At 30.7% G+C, this 18,052-nt stretch overlaps 2 protein-coding genes across 2 annotated transcripts in view; one reads left to right on the top strand and one right to left on the bottom strand.

Moving 5' to 3' along the window:
* fz2 (frizzled 2) overlaps positions 1–18,052 on the top strand; it is a 312,996-nt gene that overhangs the window by 59,149 nt on the left and 235,795 nt on the right. The window contains exon 3 of the mRNA XM_065502741.1: positions 4,439–4,469. The gene's annotated coding sequence lies outside the window, so the exon portion shown is untranslated. The remainder of the gene's footprint in view (positions 1–4,438; positions 4,470–18,052) is intronic.
* Positions 10,436–15,914, bottom strand: LOC135955719 (uncharacterized). The gene is made up of 2 exons (XM_065506076.1): positions 10,677–15,914; positions 10,436–10,597 (listed from the first exon to the last, which is right to left on the bottom strand). The coding sequence occupies exons 1-2, from the start codon at positions 15,912–15,914 to the stop codon at positions 10,436–10,438; spliced, it is 5,400 nt and encodes a 1,799-aa protein (XP_065362148.1).

The raw sequence follows: 18,052 nt of genomic DNA, 5'->3' as shown, positions 1-18,052 counted from the left end.
TTTTGTAACTCTCATGTTGCCAATCAAATTGTGTTGGCAATATTGTAAAAAAAAGTAGCAACTGAGCAAAATACATTGTATACTCTATAGACTGTAGTATTCAAGTAGCTCATTGACAGAAACACTTGAGAAATATTTGCAAAAAAATAAACATAAAAACTTGGTATGTTTGTTAAACACTAAATACACAAGAGGTTACTGTAATGATAAAGATGGCAGGCAAAAAATAAATACATATATTTAAGATGTAAGCAAAAAAAAAAACTATGGAAAATAGTAATTCAAACAAGTAATAACTAACCCTTTCATTTGGTATATAAAAATCGATCTTTGGTGGGAAATAAGAGTGATCACAGCTTATTGCTCTTTTTCGTCTAGGACCTCTTTTTAAGGATCTATGAGTGATTTTAGATTTTTATATAAAAATCGATATTTGGTATATAAAAATCGGTATTTGGTGGGAAATTAGAGTGATCACAGATTATTGCCCTTTTTCGCCTAGGACCTTTTATTAACGATATATGAGTGATTTTAGATTTTTATATAAAAATCTATATTTGGTATATAAAAATTGACATTTGGTGGGAAATAAGAGTGATCGCAGATTATTGCCCTTTTTCGTCTAGGACCTCTAATTAACGATCTATAAGTGATTTTAGATTTTTCATATAAAAATCGATATGTGGTTACAAAAATTGTTTTTTGGTGGAAAATAAGAGTGATCACAGATTATTGCCCCTTTTCGTCAAGGCCTCTTATTAACGATCTATGATTGATTTTAAATTTTTATTTAAAAATCGATATTTGGTATATAAAAATCGATTTTTGGTGGGAAATTAGAGTGATCACAGATTATTGCCCTTTTTCGCCTAGGACCTCTTATTAACGATCTATGAGTGATTTTAGATTTTTATATAAAAATCGATATTTGCTATATAAAAATCGATATTTGGTATATAAAAATTGATTTTTGGTTAGAAATTAGAGTGATCACATATTACTGCCCTTTTTCGTCTAGGACCTCTTATTGAGGATCTATGAGTGATTTTAGATTTTTATATAAAAATCGATATTTGGTATATAAAAATCGATTTTTGGTGGGAAATAAGAGTGATCACATATTATTGCCCTTTTTCGTCTAGGACCTCTTATTAAGGATCTATTAGTGATTTTAGATTTTTATATAAAAATCTATATTTGGTATATAAAAATCGATTTTTGGTTGGAAATTAGAGTGATCACAGATTATTGCCCTTTTTCGTCTAGGACCTCTAATTAACGATCTATGAGTGATTTTAGATTTTTATATATAAGAGTGATCACAGATTATTGCCCTTTTTCGTCTAGGACCTCTTATGAGTGATTTTAGATTTTAATATAAAAATCGATATGTGGTATATAAAAATAGATTTTTGGTTAGAAATTAGAGTGATCACAGATTATTGCCCTTTTTCGTCTAGGACCTCTTATTAACGATCTATGAGTGATTTTAGATTTTCATATAAAAATCAATATTTGGTGGGAAATAAGAGTGATCACAGATTATTGCCCTTTTTTTCTAGGACCTCTTATGGATCTATGAGTGATTTTAGATTTTTCATATAAAAATCGATTTTTGGTGGGAAATTAGAGTGATCACAGATTATTGCCCTTTTTCGTCTAGGGCCTCTTATTAAGGATCTATTAGTGATTTTAGGTTTTTATATAAAAATCGATATTTGGTATATAAAAATCGATATTTGGTGGGAAATAAGAGTGATCACAGATTATTGCCCTTTTTCGTCTAGGACCTCTTATTAAGCATCTATGAGTGATTTTAGATTTTTATATAAAAATCGATATTTGGTATGTAAAAATCGATTTTTGGTGGGAAATTAGAGTGATCACAGATTATTGCCCTTTTTCGTCTAGGACCTCTGATTAAGGATCTATGAGTGATTTTAGATTTTTAAATAAAAATCGATATTTGGTATATAAAAATTGTTTTTGGGTGAGAAATTAGAGTGATCATAGATTATTGCCCTTTTTCGTCTAGGACCTCTTATTAACGATATAAAAATCGATATTTGGTGGGAAATAAGAGTGATCACAGATTATTGCCCTTTTTCGTATAGGATCTCTTATTAAGGATTTATGATATCGATATTTTTTATATAAAAATTTATTTTTGGTTGGAAATTAGAGTGATCACAGATTATTGCCCTTTTTCGTCTAGGACCTCTTATTAAGGATCTATGAGTGATTTTAAATTTTAATATAAAAATTTATATTTGGTACATAAAAAGAGTGATCACAGATTATTGCCCTTTTTCGTCTAGGACCTCTTATTAATGATATATGAGTGATTTTAGATTTTTATAAAAAAATCTATATTTGGTGGGAAATTAAAGTGATCAGAGATTATTGCTTTTTTCGTCTAGGACCTCTTATTAAGGATCTATGAGTGATTTTAGATTTTTATATAAAAATCTATATTTGGTGGGAAATTAGAGTGATCAGAGATTATTGCCCTTTTTCGTCTAGGACCTCTTATTAAGGCTCTATGAGTGATTTTAGATTTTTATATAAAAATCGATATTTTGTATATAAAAATTGATTTTTGGTGAGAAATTAGAGTGATCACAGATTATTGCCCTTTTTCGTCTAGGACGTCTTATTAAGGATCTATGAGTGATTTTAGATTTTTATATAAAAATCGATATTTGGTATATAAAAATCGATTTTTGGTGGGAAATAAGAGTGATCACAGATTATTGCCCTTTTTCGTCTAGGACCTCTAATTAACGATCTATGAGTGATTTTAGATTTTTATATAAAAATTGATATTTGGTTAGAAATGTGAGTGATCACAGATTATTGCCCTTTTTCGTCTAGGACCTCTTAATAAGGATCTATGAGTGATTTTAGAGGCCCTTTTTCGTCTAGGACCTCTTATTAAGGATCTATGAGTGATTTTAGATTTTCATATAAAAATCAATATTTGGTGGGAAATAAGAGTGATCACAGATTATTGCCCTTTTTTTCTAGGACCTCTTATTAAGGATCTATGAGTGATTTTAGATTTTTCATATAAAAATCGATTTTTGGTGGGAAATTAGAGTGATCACAGATTATTGCCCTTTTTCGTCTGGGACCTCTTATTAAGGATCTATGAGTGATTTTAGATTTTTATATAAAAATCGATATTGGTATATAAAAATCGATTTTTGGTGGGAAATAAGAGTGATCACAGATTATTGCCCTTTTTCGTCTAGGACCTCTTATTAAGGATCTGTGAGTGAATTTAGATTTTTATATAAAAATCGATATTTGGTATATAAAAATCGATTTTTGGTTGGAAATTAGAGTGATCACAGATTATTGCCCTTTTTCGTCTAGGACCTCTAATTAACGATCTATGAGTGATTTTAGATTTTTATATAAAAATCGATTTTTGGTGGGAAATTAGAGTGATCACAGATTATTGCCCTTTTTCGTATAGGACATCTTATTAAAGATCTATGAGTGATTTTAGATTTTTACATAAAAATCGATATTTGGTATATAAAAATCGATTTTTGGTGGGTGGGTGAGGGTGAGTGATCATAGATAATTGCCCTTTTTCGTCAAGGCCTCTTATTAACGATTATGAGTGATTTTAGTTTTTTATATAAAAATCGATTTTTGGTGGGAAAGTAGAGTGATCACAGATTATTGCCCCTTTTAGTCTAGGACCTCTTATTAACGATCTATGAGTGATTTTAGATTTTTATATAAAAATCGATTTTTGGTCGGAAATTAGAGTGATCACAGATTATTGCCCTTTTTCGTCTAGGACCTCTTATTAAGGATCTATGAGTGATTTTAGATTTTTATATAGAAATCGATATGTTGTATATAAAAATCGATATTTGGTGGGAAATTAAAGTGATCACAGATTATTGCCCTTTTTTGTCTAGGACCTCTTATTAAGGATCTATGAGTGATTTTAGATTTTTATATAAAAATCGATATTTGGTATATAAAAATTGATTTTTGGTTAGAAATTAAAGTGATCACAGATTATTGCCCTTTTTTGTCTAGGACCTCTTATTAAGGATCTATGAGTGATTTTAGATTTTTATATAAAAATCGATATTTGGTATATAAAAATCGATTTTTGGTGAGAAATTACAGTGATCACAGATTATTGCCCTTTTACGTCTAGGACCTCTTATTAAGGATCTATGAGTGATTTTAGATTTTTATATAAAAATCGATATTTGTTATGTAAAAATCGATTTTTGGTGGGAAATAAGAGTGATCACAGGTTATTGCCCTTTTTCGTCTAGGACTTCTTATTAAGGATCTATTAGCGATTTTAGATTTTTATATAAAAATCGATATTTGGTATATAAAAATTGATTTTTTTTTTTTTAGTTTCAACTAATTAATTTCAAATTATTTTTCTTTCTTACAGATCTTCTATAAGCCAACGATTTTATTTACAAGTGAGTAAACAGAAATTTATATTTCACTTAAAATTTTAAATTTAGTTTGAATAAAGTAATGTTTGACATCAAACTAGATTAACATTTAACAAACTAGTTTGAAGTTGAATTAAACAAAGAAAAATTTTAACATTTTTTCGATATTGAAACCTAAAAAATATTGTGATATCTGCAAATTTTGTATAACCTTAAAGTTTTTGTGTCACTTCCTATTGTTAATGATTCTAAATATTTCCTTATTTTAATTATTCTTGTTATCTAAGATAACTTATCTTCTGTATTCTGTGCCAGCAAATTTACTGTCTTAACCAAATTAAAGTAATAAACGCTTTGAAACATTAATTTCTCTAAAAATTATGCAAGTAAACGTGCAAAATCTTTGAAAAAAGCCTACCGAAATGTTTTAATTATTTAATTAAACTAAAAACTCTAAGATCTAGGAAACTTAACAAATAAATTCCTTAGAAGTAAGCATAGCTGTAACTTGTGAATAAAATACAAAATATAAATATTTTTTATATAATTTTAGTTTTTGTTTCTAATTATAAATATTTATTTTCCAAATTATTTATTAGTTAAATAAAGTATTTGTCTAATTTATTAATAATATTTACAGTTAAATGTATCCATATTTATATCTTTTAAAACCAATTAAATTATAAATATAATCATTTTATATTAGTTTAATTAAATTATATTGATATTTTTTTTAGAAAATAGTAAAATTTTATATATTCAAATAAAACAAAGTTGAATAAAATTTAAATTTATTTAATTTAGATACAAAAAAATCAACTAATTTCTTTGGAATATTTATTCAAACAAAACACAAAAAACTAAAATTATTCAAACAAAAAATGATTGAATAGAAATAATTCTAATAAAACTTTAGAAATATTTTTATTTCTCACAAATTAGAAACAAATAAATTTATTTTTCCAAAAATTACTGAATAGAAATAATTCTAATATATGTTAAAGAATATTTTTATTTCACAATAATACTGATGTAAAATGTCTTCTGATTGCATTCTGAGTTGAAAAAGTTATTTTCAAAACGAATTACAAATTTTTTCTAGACCTTAATTCTCTGGTATCTAATATTCTATTTTTAAAAAGTACTACTTAATCATTGATTATCACTAGAATATGAACACAGATTTATGGTTTCAATTGGAGGTTTATTATTAATTTAAATTGTGAAGAACAAAATTCATGAATTATTTTTGAAAACTGTTTTTAAAGTAACTAGTTGTTCAAAATGATCGTCTGACATGGCATTCCTCCTAGGGCTATTTATCGTTGAATTATTTTTGAGCATTGTTTTTGTTTTTTCATAGCAAACGAAGGATCTTTTTCATAATCATCGGATGAAAAATCTTTATCGTCCGAGCTCATTTTCACACACAAAAATATTTTTTTATAAAATTGTTCAAAAATTTGTTGTTAAAATATTTGACTTTATTTTCACAAATAAAATTATTCAAAGAAAATTTCTATGAATAAAAGTATTCTAAATTTTTTTGTTGAATATTTAAATATTTTTATTTTTTTTGGAGAAATAAAATTATTCAAAGATAATTGCTTTGAATAAAATCTATCAACAAATTTTCGAATAAGTAAAATAATATTTTATTCATAACTAGTTGAATAAACTAAATTAATATTTAATTTTTACTATAAAAATATAATTTGAAAATAATTACATGTTTTCATATTGATTAAAATATTTTAAAATCTATTCATTATATATTGAATAAATTACAACTTATTGTTACTAAAATACAAATAATATTAGTATAATTTTATGAATGTTTATTCAAAACTTTTAAGTAAAATATATTAATATCGTATTCTATTTAAATCAAATAATATTTATTGCTTTATATTCTAAATAGATATATATTAATTAGTATCCTATTTTGAATAATATAGAATGATTTCAATATAAATTTATTTTTTCAAATATAACTAAAATTCAAAAATAATTAAGTTTTTGGAAATATTTTGAATAAAAATATTCACAATTTACAGCTATGGAAGTAAGCGGCTTTGTAGTTAAAAAATTACTACTATTTTTATACTAACTGACTTTTTAATGGTTTGTCATGTCATGTGGCAAGCTTTTAGGCATAAAATAAGTTTAATTAAAGGCGTAGTTAATGAACAGCATAAAAATAAGTCTATATATGAAATAAAATAATAATAAGTAGTAGATAACTAACTACTATTTAACAAAAAATACTAAATTATGTTCAAATTTTATTAAATTTCATTGAATATAAAAAGGACATTTATAAAATATCAACATTTTCAGATTTTAAAAATCTGAAATTGTGTTAAATTTATGTGACAAAACATTGAGCACGAATATGAGATTTAAAAAACATTAATATTTTTAAATTTTAAAAATAGTAGTAGAAATACTACTTTTTTAAAAAAGTTTAAAATTTGTTAGTTTCTCTTTTGAATATAATTATTCATAAAGTAAATTATAAGAAAAAATATATATTTTTTTTAAATTTTTGCAAAAAGTAGTAAATTTTCTACTACTTTTTAACAATGAGTAGTAAATGGTGTTAAATTGTTGTGACAACACATTCAGCACGAATAGGAGATTTTAGAAACATTAATATTTTTAAATTTTAAAAATAGTAGTAGAAATACTACTTTTTTAAAAAAGTTAAAAATTTGTTAGTTTCTCTTTTGAATATAATTATTTGTAAAATAAACTTTAAGAACGAATAATTTTTTATGAAAATTTTGCAAAACGTAGTAAATTTTCTACTACTTTTTAAAAATAAATAATAAATTGTATTAAATTTTTTTGACAAAACATTAAGCACGAATAGGAGATTTTAAAAATATTAATATTTTTAAATTTTAAAAATAGTAGTAGAAATACTACTTTTTTAAAAAGTACGAAATTTATAAGTTTCTCTTAGGAATATAATTATTCATAAAATAAACTAAAAGAAAAAATATTTTTTTTTTTAAATTTTGCAAAAAGTAGTAAATTTTCTACTACTTTTTAACAATAAGTAGTAAATTGTGTTAAATTTATGTGACAAAACATTCAGCACGAATAGGAGATTTAAAAAACATTATCATTTTTAAATTTTAAAAAGAGTAGTAGAAATACTACTTTTTTAAAAAAGTTTAAAATTTGTTAGTTTCTCTTTTGAATATAATTATTTATAAAATAAACTTTAAGAACGAATAATTTTTTATGAAAATTTTGCAAAACGTAGTTAATTTTCTACTACTTTTTAAAAATAAATAATAAATTGTATTAAATTTTTTTGACTAAACATTAAGCACGAATAGGAGATTTTAAAAATATTAATATTTTCAAACTTTAAAAATAGTAGTAGAAATACAACTTTTTCAAAAAAGTATAAAATTTATTAGTTTCTCTTTGGAATATAATTATTTATAAAATAAACTTTAAGAGCGAATAATTTTTTATGAAAATTTTGCAAAACATAGTAAATTTTCTACTACTTTTTAAAAATAAGTAATAAACTGTATTAAATTTTTTTGTCAAAACATTAAGCATGAATAGGAGATTTTAAAAATATTAATATTTTTAAATTTTAAAAATAGTAGTAGAAATACTACTTTTTTAAAAAAGTTTAAAATTTATTAGTTTCTCTTAAGAATATAATTATTCATAAAATAAACTTGAAAAATTAATAATTATTTATGATAATTTAGGAAAAAGTAGTAAATTTTCTACTACTTTTTAACAAAATATTGAAAATTATATTAATTTATTAGTTGATTATATTGAACTTTATTCAGAGATTTTAAAAACATTAATAGTTTTCAATTTCAAAATAGTAGTAGAAATACTACTTTTTCTGAAAGTATTAAAATTGTTATGTTTTAGACCATATAGTGTGGTTATGCATAAAATAAACTTTATGACTAAACAATTTTTCATAATTTTTTTATTATTGTGGTTTAAACAATTAAAACTTTATTTATTTTCTTTAAAATGTTGCCATAAATTGTCTAAATTGATAACATTTTATTTAAATTGCCTTTAATTTAAACATTAAATATTGTTTTTATTTACATGTTTTTTTTTCAAGAATAAAAGAACCCCACAAAATCTAAAAGAAAATGTCTTTAGTCAGGCATGTTGGCATAGAGAACACAAGCTTATTTGTTGCCAGTAATAATGTTTTTTTCTTGCTGTTGTTTTGTAATACTTAAATGCAGACAATATTTTTCAAAATCAAATGACTATGACCAGTATCTATCTATCTATTACAAATGTAAATGGATTTCTAGTTACAATTTACATCAATATGTGAACATAGTTTCCCACAGACATTCATACATTTAAACACATATGAGAGTGGGTATCTAAGAATTTATGTGTGTATATTTTAATATCCTGGCATTAGTAACATTTTCCTATATTTTTTTTTTGTTCTGTCTCTGTTTCATCATCCTTTTTATGCCCTTAACTACTGACCACATCTGTATTTCGTAATTTAATACTCAAACTAACAGTTTTTACTCAAGAAATATCATATAAAATTCATTTGAAAATCCCTAAGATAAAACGTGTCTTGTGTGGGTATGGTTTTTCTGTTTAAATTGGTAACAGGAAACGGAAGCACAGGCAGTAAATTCTTCATTTTATTTTGAATATTTGTTGAATAAATATTAGAAAAAATGAAGGGGATTACTTGAATTTTACACAAATTTTCGATGAGATTTGCAAATACAAGTATTGGTTGAAGTTTTAAGAAGCTGGATTAACATGTGTTGGGGGGAAAATGAAGAATTTTAACAAATTTGAATAAAATAAAACGGGGATTAGTTTTTGCAATGTGCGGGTTTATTATAATGGTTATACCAACCTTTTTGTTTGAGTTGACACTGATAACTAACTTCTAGTTACAAATCTTTTTTTGGGAGAAGTAAACAATTTAAGCAAAATAACTTACGAGTAACTAGAAGTACATGTTCTCTCTCAGCACATACAGTGATATTCAATAATGAGCACTTAAACACTAAATTAATTTGACACTTCAACATCCCGGCCCCCTTGCTACAGTGCAACTGAAGGAAACCTGAGATTATTTACAAAAAGTTGATACCATACATAAAATTCATTTGTTTAATCCAAAGTATGATAAATATTAACAAATTCAATTTCTAATTTTTCCAGTTAAAATATAATTACAAAATTCAGAGATAGCCAAGCTAATTAAATAAATTTAAATTAGTTGAATAACAAATATAATAAAATATAAGATGTTAGATAAATACAGCAGTACAAAAATCAAACCCCGAATCGGCCAATAATTATCCAGCCTAGTACGGTGTCTTGTGCCATGGGAGTGCCAATAGATTCAGGCTGTAGGCTGGATTTGATAATCCGTGGATATATATCGGCGCCAAGGATGATGTTGATATCTTCGTTTTTGTAGAAGTTGGGATCTGCGAGACGAAGGTTTGTGTAGAGAGAAGCAACTCTTTCATCGATTTTCTCTTTTGGTTGTTTACGTGGGAGATTCTTGTCAACTTTCACGGTAATAGCACATATAGGTGTTTCTTCAAAGCGTGGTCGAATCTTTACCTTGGCCCAGAAATCAGAACCAATTTTTTCCACAGGAATCTTGTATCGTTCTATGAGAAACTCTGCAATAGAACTCACCTCTGTGCAAGGGTTAAGAAGACCTCTTACGTTGCCCCATTCTTCTCCAAGCTCAAGTTTTATTACAATAGTAGGCAGCAGAGTGACAGTACTCAGACTTGAGCATGATTGGCCAACAATAGCAGTCTGGTTTTCACGTAAACGTTCATGGCGGTGCAATAAAGTGTGATGCCTGCTACCACATTGGCGGCAGCGATCTGTGCTGCGGCACCGATTGACAAGATGAGAGTGTGCTAAACAGTTCTCGCAGTATCGATATCGTTTGACAACCTTTTCTTTCTCTGCAACATTCATTTTCTTAAATCTGATGCACTTTCGGAGCGAGTGGTCCTTGTTACATAAACGGCAGTCAGGAGACTGTCTATTATGGCGAATGTTGCGTCGGTGGTGGCTACGGTTCTGTTCTTCCAATGGAGATAGACTTCTTCGATGATGACGGGGCATGGTTGTTGCTGTAAGTAAATAGAGAAATTGTTATTAGGAGTGTTCGAGGTTGGGGAGTAATACTAATTTTACGATTGGCCTAGTTACGATGCCATTGGCAGTTCGTATGTCGGCGACTCTGACTCTGTGATCTTTACCGCGTATTATATTTTCAATACGGCCAAGACGCCATTGGTTAGGGGGCAAATTGTCTTTCCTTATAATTACAAGGTCGCCGATAGCGTAATCACGCTGGGGAAACTTCCATTTGAAGCGTTTGTGGAGTTCCTTGAGGTACTCCTCTTTCCACCTTTGGGCAAAATGGTGATGCAAAATTTTCAATTTTTGCCACCGATTGACATAACTCAGTGAATGATCAGATAAGTCAGGTTCTGGGGGTGATAGGAGTACGTTTCCAATAAGGAAATGACCAGGGGTGAGTACGCCCAAATCTTCAGGATTATCGCTTTGTGGGCTGAGTGGTCTGGAATTTAAGCAAGCTTCAATGCGGGTTAGCATAGTGGAAAATTCTTCGAAGGTAAAGCTCTGACTGTGAGAGATTCGTTTAAGATGCATTTTGAAGCTTTTGACACCCGCTTCCCAGAGGCCGCCCATATGCGGCGCACCTGGAGGGATAAAGTGCCATTCAAGCAGCGCAAAACTCTGTTGATCGAGTAGTTTTCGACGTATCAGCGTTATGAATTGAGATCTGTCAGCGTCCAAAATATGGGAGGCGCCGACAAAGGCAGTGCCATTATCCGAGTAAATAGCATTTGGAGAACCTCGACGTGAAAAAAATCGTGCAAACGCAGCTAGAAAGGCCTGCGTGGAAATTTCACTCGTACCTTCGAGGTGTATAGCCTTAGTCGCAAAGCATACAAAGACTAATACGTAACCCTTGGTAACTTTGCAGCCGCGTCCTGCATACGTTTTGATGTCAAAGGGACCAGCAAAGTCAACACCAGTATTGGTAAACGGACGGGAAAGTGTGGTCCTCTCAGGGGGTAAGGCCGCCATTATTTGTTGGCTTTTCTGATGTTTTTGAATTACACAAGATCGACATTGGGATAAAATAGTTTTGATCAGGACTTTAAGCTTGGGGACATAATAATAGAGACGCATTAATCTATACAAAAGAGAATTTTGACCATGTAGCGAATACTTATGCAGATATGTTAGAAATAGCCTCGTGTAACATCCATGGTAGGGCAATAATATTGGTAATCTCTCATCATAATTTAGCGAAGGAGAGTTAGATAAGCGACCGTTTATCCTCATAACGCCCGTGGAATCTAAAAATGGATTAAGTGTTAAGATATGACTTTTTCTGGACACGTTTAGACCTTGGGATAATAAATTGTATTCTTTTTCAAAGTACAACTTTTGGCAGGCAATAACCAGGCGGGTTTTGGCATTATCTAGTTCAGCGCGAGTTAGTTCATTGGTCGTTACTAGTTTATGACGCAATTTTCGACAGCAGCGGTAATAAAAACGATACACCTGGCAAACAATGCGCAAAGCTTTGGGAAAATCGGAAAAGTCCTTCAAAATATCAGTAGTGGTGATTTGAGACAAATGAACACGAATAGGTTTCGCCTCCTCTTCTGTTGAGAAACTAGATGAATTTTTAGGCCATTGTTCTGGAGGAAGTCTGAGCCATGAAGGTACATGCCACCATAAGTCGTTTGATATAAGTTGTGCAACTGTGAGTCCACGAGATGCCAAATCAGCGGGGTTACTTTTGGAGTCAACATGAAACCAAGATTGACTCCCTACTTTTTCGACAATGGAGGAAACCCTATTTTCAACAAAAGTTTTCCATCGATTAGGTGGTTTTTGTAACCATGCCAACACTATAGTTGAATCGGTCCATAGATAGAGTTTACAGTTTCGAAGATTCATTTGGGATTGGACATTATCAATCATGATAGCCATTAGTTCAGCCCCACAAAGCTCTTTACGAGGTAATGAGACAAACTTAACGGGAGCCACTTTCGTTTTAGCTACTAGGAGGTGAGACGAGATACAACCTAAACATTCGGCGCGTATGTACAGTGTGGCGGCATAGGCCTTCTCCGAAGCGTCACAGAAGCCATGTAACTCGATGGAATAAGAGGGATCAAAGTCCACGAATCGGGGAATTTTGATGTGTTCTATATCGATGTAATCATCTAAGAATGCATGCCACTGGCATAGTGTTGATGGCTTAAGATCTTCGTCCCAGTTTGTCTCATCTTTCCAGATTTGTTGCATAATCATTTTGGCTACTATTATTTTAGGGGCAAGCCAACCGGCGGGGTCAAATAGTTTGGCAATTTCAGACAAAACTGATCTTTTCGTAGTTGAATTTCGATCGGGAGAGTTCTTTAGTTGAAAATAAAAATGATCACTTCCGGCGTTCCAACGTAAGCCTAAAGTTTTGGTGGTACAAGAGTCTGATAATTTCAGGAACTCTGCATCTAAGAGATGATCGGGGGAAAGACCTTTAAGCAAGTATTCGTTGTTTGCCGTCCATTTACGAAGAGAGAAACCAGCCGAATGGAGAACTTGGATAAGATCGTCTCTAGCTTTCAAAGCAGCAGACAGTGTGTGGGCGCCGGCTAAAACGTCATCAACGTACATGTAATTCAGCAGAATATCAGAAACGATCGGATTTGACTGTTGATTTATTTTAGCCAACTCAAGTAATGTGCGGATCGCCAGATATGGGGCGCAGTTTACACCAAAAGTTACGGTGTTTAGTTCGAAATCTTGGGGATCTTCATTAGGGGAACTACGGAATATTATACGCTGAAATGAGCTATGAGATGGGTTTACCAGAATCTGGCGATACATTTTTTCGATGTCCGCATTGAATACGTATCTGAAAAGTCTCCATCTCAAAATGAGTATTGTCAAATCCGCCTGTAGTATAGGGCCGGGGTAAAGCAAGTCGTTAAGACTATTCCCATTTGATGACGGACTAGACGCGTTAAAGACTACACGTAACTTCGTGGTAGTGCTGTCGGGTTTAAGAACCGCATGGTGGGGTAAGTAGTACTTGGTATTAGCACTGGATGGGGTGACATGAGTCATGTGTTTGAGAGATGAATATTCAGTGATAACTCTATCATATTCGGATTTCAGTTGAGGGGTTTTCATCAATCTAGTCTCGTTCCTAACGAATTGAGTGAGGGCAATATGACGGGAAGATCCAATGTTTATTTTCTCTGGATACTCGCGCCGGAAGGGTAACGAAACAACAAAACGTCCGTTTTCCGTGCGATATGTCGAGGATTGAAAAAGATTTTCACAGTAAAGGTCTTCATCGGTAAGTCGAGGCCTTTTTGGAACTTCTTCAAGTTCCCAAAACCTTTGGAGTTGTTTGTTTAATACGACCTCGTTATAAAATGATGAGACCGAAGAGACATACGTTTTTGTTGCGATTCGGCCTGTAACAATCCATCCGAAAACGGTTTGTTGTGCCACTAAAGATTTGTTATTGTCCCAACGCAACCCATTTCTTAAAATCTTTGGATACACATCGCCACCAATCAATAAATCAATTTCTGAACTCTTATTAAGATGAGTATCAGCCATTTGTAAATCTGAAAATTCGCTGTTTCTTAAAGTTGATAACGGGTAGTAGGGGAGCTGGTTAGTTAGTTTCTTAACGACAAAGGCATCGGCATAGGTTTCGAACGAGCTGTCAATAGGCGAGCCTATACGAATGTAACATAGCTGGGTTGAGGTAGCAGTCAAGGCATCGTTTAGCCCATGAACCTCAGTTTTAGAAGAGCGAGTCTTTAAAGCTAGTTTACATTGAAGTCTTTTTGATACAAAAGTAGCTTCAGATGCAGAGTCAATTAAGGCTCGAACGGTACACTTAAGGCCGTTTGTGTAAATATCGACAAGGGCCGTACCAAGTAAGACTGTAGAATTTGTAGTGGACTGTATTTGCGTCGAATATGCGTGTCGCATCTGGTTTGCAGCTTCATTCGAAGTAGAGGGATTATTGTTGGTTTGTAAGGGGTTGGTAACACTAGAAGTGTTCGGTTCAGTTTGCGGGGTCGAAGCTACAGTCAGAGGACTCGATTGAGGATTAAATTGTTGGACTACAGTTGATGATTTTTCCGTTCGATGGAGTAGAGAATGGTGCTTTTGTTTGCATAAGTGACAAACATATTGGCTCCTACAATTTCTGAACTCATGGGATGTTCCGAGACAGTTCGTGCAGCGATTCTGCCTTTTGACTATCGAAAAACGTTCTTCTATAGACATTCCCAGAAATGTAGGGCAAAGTCTAAGGGGATGAATATCAGAACAGAGCGAGCATTTAGTGGTTTTATCGTTAGAAACACCGGTACGATAGGTATTAAGTTTCTTCTGATCTGATGGATTGTGTCTTTTTGAAAAAGAAGATTTCGCATTATTTGAAATATTAGGATTAGCAAACGTGGTGCGAATATCAGCAACGGACTCTAAAGTCTGAAATCTAGATGTCAAAAATGTATCCATTTGCTTCCATGTTGGCAACTCGGTGCTACTTGGTAAAGATTGTTCCCAGAGGGTAAGGGTTACGTCCGGAAGACACGTCGAACAAATGTATACAAATATTACATCCCAATTACCGGTGTCAATTTGGAGAAGACTTAAATTTGAGACGCAATCATTAATGGTACGTTGAATGGACCTAATATTACTACCGGTTTCTTTAGAAATGGGAGACAGGTTAAAAAGAGTTTTCAATTGAGAGTTTATGAGGATTCTTTTATTTTCATATCGGTTCACTAGATTCTGCCAAGCCATTGCGAAACCGTCATTTGTTATTGGACACATTTTGAGCAATTCACGCGCCTCTCCCTGTGTCTTTTTTATAAGATGACACATTTTCTCAACTGGAGATAACCGCTTGTTGTTGCGGTATAATGCTGTGAACATGTCACGAAAGGTAGGCCAGGACTGATAGTCCCCGTGAAAAACTTCAGTATCGCACGGTGGTAGGGTTATATTTGGTGTAGTGTCCATTTGAGGGATTGTAGAGGGGTTAGAGGCAGGGATTGGTCCGGCTTGCTGGCAAAGAGTATCCAATAGCTCATTGGATTTTGCGAGAACCTTTACGTGAGCTTCGAATGTCGAAAAAAATCGCGATTTCAAAGTTTCAACTTGAATATCTTCTTCTAATTCATTGAATTTATTGAGGATATCATCGTAGCACGATCTAAACACTGACCATAGGCGCACAACCTCGTCCTTGTGCACCTCTAATGTATGAACAGAATGGCTGTCAACAGAAAGTGAATCAAAATACGCTTGGAATTCTACCACCCTATCCGAAGCCCGTATAAATGAGTCTAATACCGACATAATGAAACTCAAATCGAGTATTTATGACCAAGAATGAATATATAAAATTTTAGTCGATTTAAAAATGTTTTGAGAACAACAAAATACACCAGAGGAAAAAAAAATAACAACCGACTAGGTGATCAAGATAATAAGCGGGGTTATGATATGTATATTAAATAATAAAAATCAATGGGATGTTAAAATAGCGATTTCTTGGCGATTTATAATGGTTCAAAAAAATATATTTATGTGTTTCGATGAAATAATAAAATCAATTATATTGATTAAGAGATCACCGTGAGCAAAAACTTGTTTACAGTTATTATATTTCGTTTTTTATTTCATATAATTTATTCGAAATGATTTTGTTTAATGTTTATATTTTATAGTATTTACTTATTATGGAAAAAAAAATTCGTTAGGAAACAGTGTAATAACAAACGATAAAAGAAAAAAAGAAATGTTTACAGATTAACATGCGTTTGCAGATACATATACATACAGTGGTGGCCACCAATTTAAGACAAATACTTGAATTTTTTTCATCAACTGAATTTTTAGTGCGATAGAGCCAAAATAAAAGGACCTCTAAGGGTATGAAATTTATTATTAATGTTTCTAGTTTCTGAAAAATGTTTGGAAAAATCGGTAAAACATGTATGGACAAAGATATGTGGAAAAACGTTGACCCACCTCAGCGAACATCCGCTGTTAATAACATGATATGACCGAAACTAATGGAACTAAAAATACGAAATTTGGTCCGAATTTTTTATAATAATAAAATTATAATGATATAAATGTGAGAAAATATGTTTATTTAAAAAAAAAAATTTTTGGTCAAGTTGTAGAAAAATTTTATGTGTTCATGGTGAATATGTATGAATTGACACAGTCGAATAAAACACACTTGTGTGTTAAAACAGTCGTCATGCTTACATATTTGTGGAAATATTTGAAAAAATAATTGACAATTACATGAAATTTAGCAAACAATTTTTGTCTTAAATTCCTGGCCACCACTGTATGTATGTAGTTAATTTATCGGATACAAAATATTCAGTACACACAATCACACATATGTAAGATAATGAGAGAACTTTTTGTATTTTGTTTTGTTTACATTTGAAAATTCAATTCTTCTTTTATTTATGTTGGAACAAAACGTGATCACTGTTGATATGTTGTATTGTGTTTTATAGTAACAGCAGGTTGTGTGTGGTCCGAACAAAACTTTAGCTTTCTGTTAAATTGTTTGTTGTTCATGTATGACATGTATAATGTTGTGTGTGGTTTGAACTGCCTAGAACTCTGTTAAGTGATTGCATACATGTATAACTTCAGGTTGTGGTTGGTTTGAACAATTTCTTTTTTCTTTTGTTTTTAGAGAGAGTTTTCGGAGATGCTCTCAATTTGTGTATAAAGTAGAACTTTTAAAATTTAAATATTAATCAAGTTTGAGTTACATTTACACTGTTTACAGACTGGTGTTAACACAATTTTATTTTATTGGTTTCACTAACAGATTATTGATCTGTGTGGAATTTGTTTTAATTTATTGGGGATATTTTACTTCACAAAATATAATAACTGTCCAGCGAAGTTTTGTTTTTGCACTGGTATAATTTGCACTTGTTGTTTTTTCTTAATAATTGTATGTAGGTATGTATATAAAAATATATTTACACTTACTTTATTTGTGAAGTCAAACAATTTTTTTTTTTTTTTAAACCTTTATATTATTTAAAACTGCTGCTATTGGCTCAGCTTCTGCTTGCATCCACTAATTTGTTGATGTTTTTTTGCCTTTAAATATTGGGGGTTGATTTTGTGATATTTCACGGGGTTTTTTGCTCTGAAAAGAGATGATTTGTTAAATTTTCTTCGATTCGCCAATCCGGCTCGATTGGACCAAAAATGTTGGGGGGAAAATGAAGAATTTTAACAAATTTGAATAAAATAAAACGGGGATTAGTTTTTGCAATGTGCGGGTTTATTATAATGGTTATACCAACCTTTTTGTTTGAGTTGACACTGATAACTAACTTCTAGTTACAAATCTTTTTTTGGGAGAAGTAAACAATTTAAGCAAAATAACTTACGAGTAACTAGAAGTACATGTTCTCTCTCAGCACATACAGTGATATTCAATAATG

Source organism: Calliphora vicina, chromosome 3, assembly GCF_958450345.1.
Source record: "Calliphora vicina chromosome 3, idCalVici1.1, whole genome shotgun sequence".
In the NCBI taxonomy this organism is placed as follows: domain Eukaryota; kingdom Metazoa; phylum Arthropoda; class Insecta; order Diptera; family Calliphoridae; genus Calliphora; species Calliphora vicina.
This window is presented reverse-complemented; position numbering and strand designations above follow the sequence as displayed.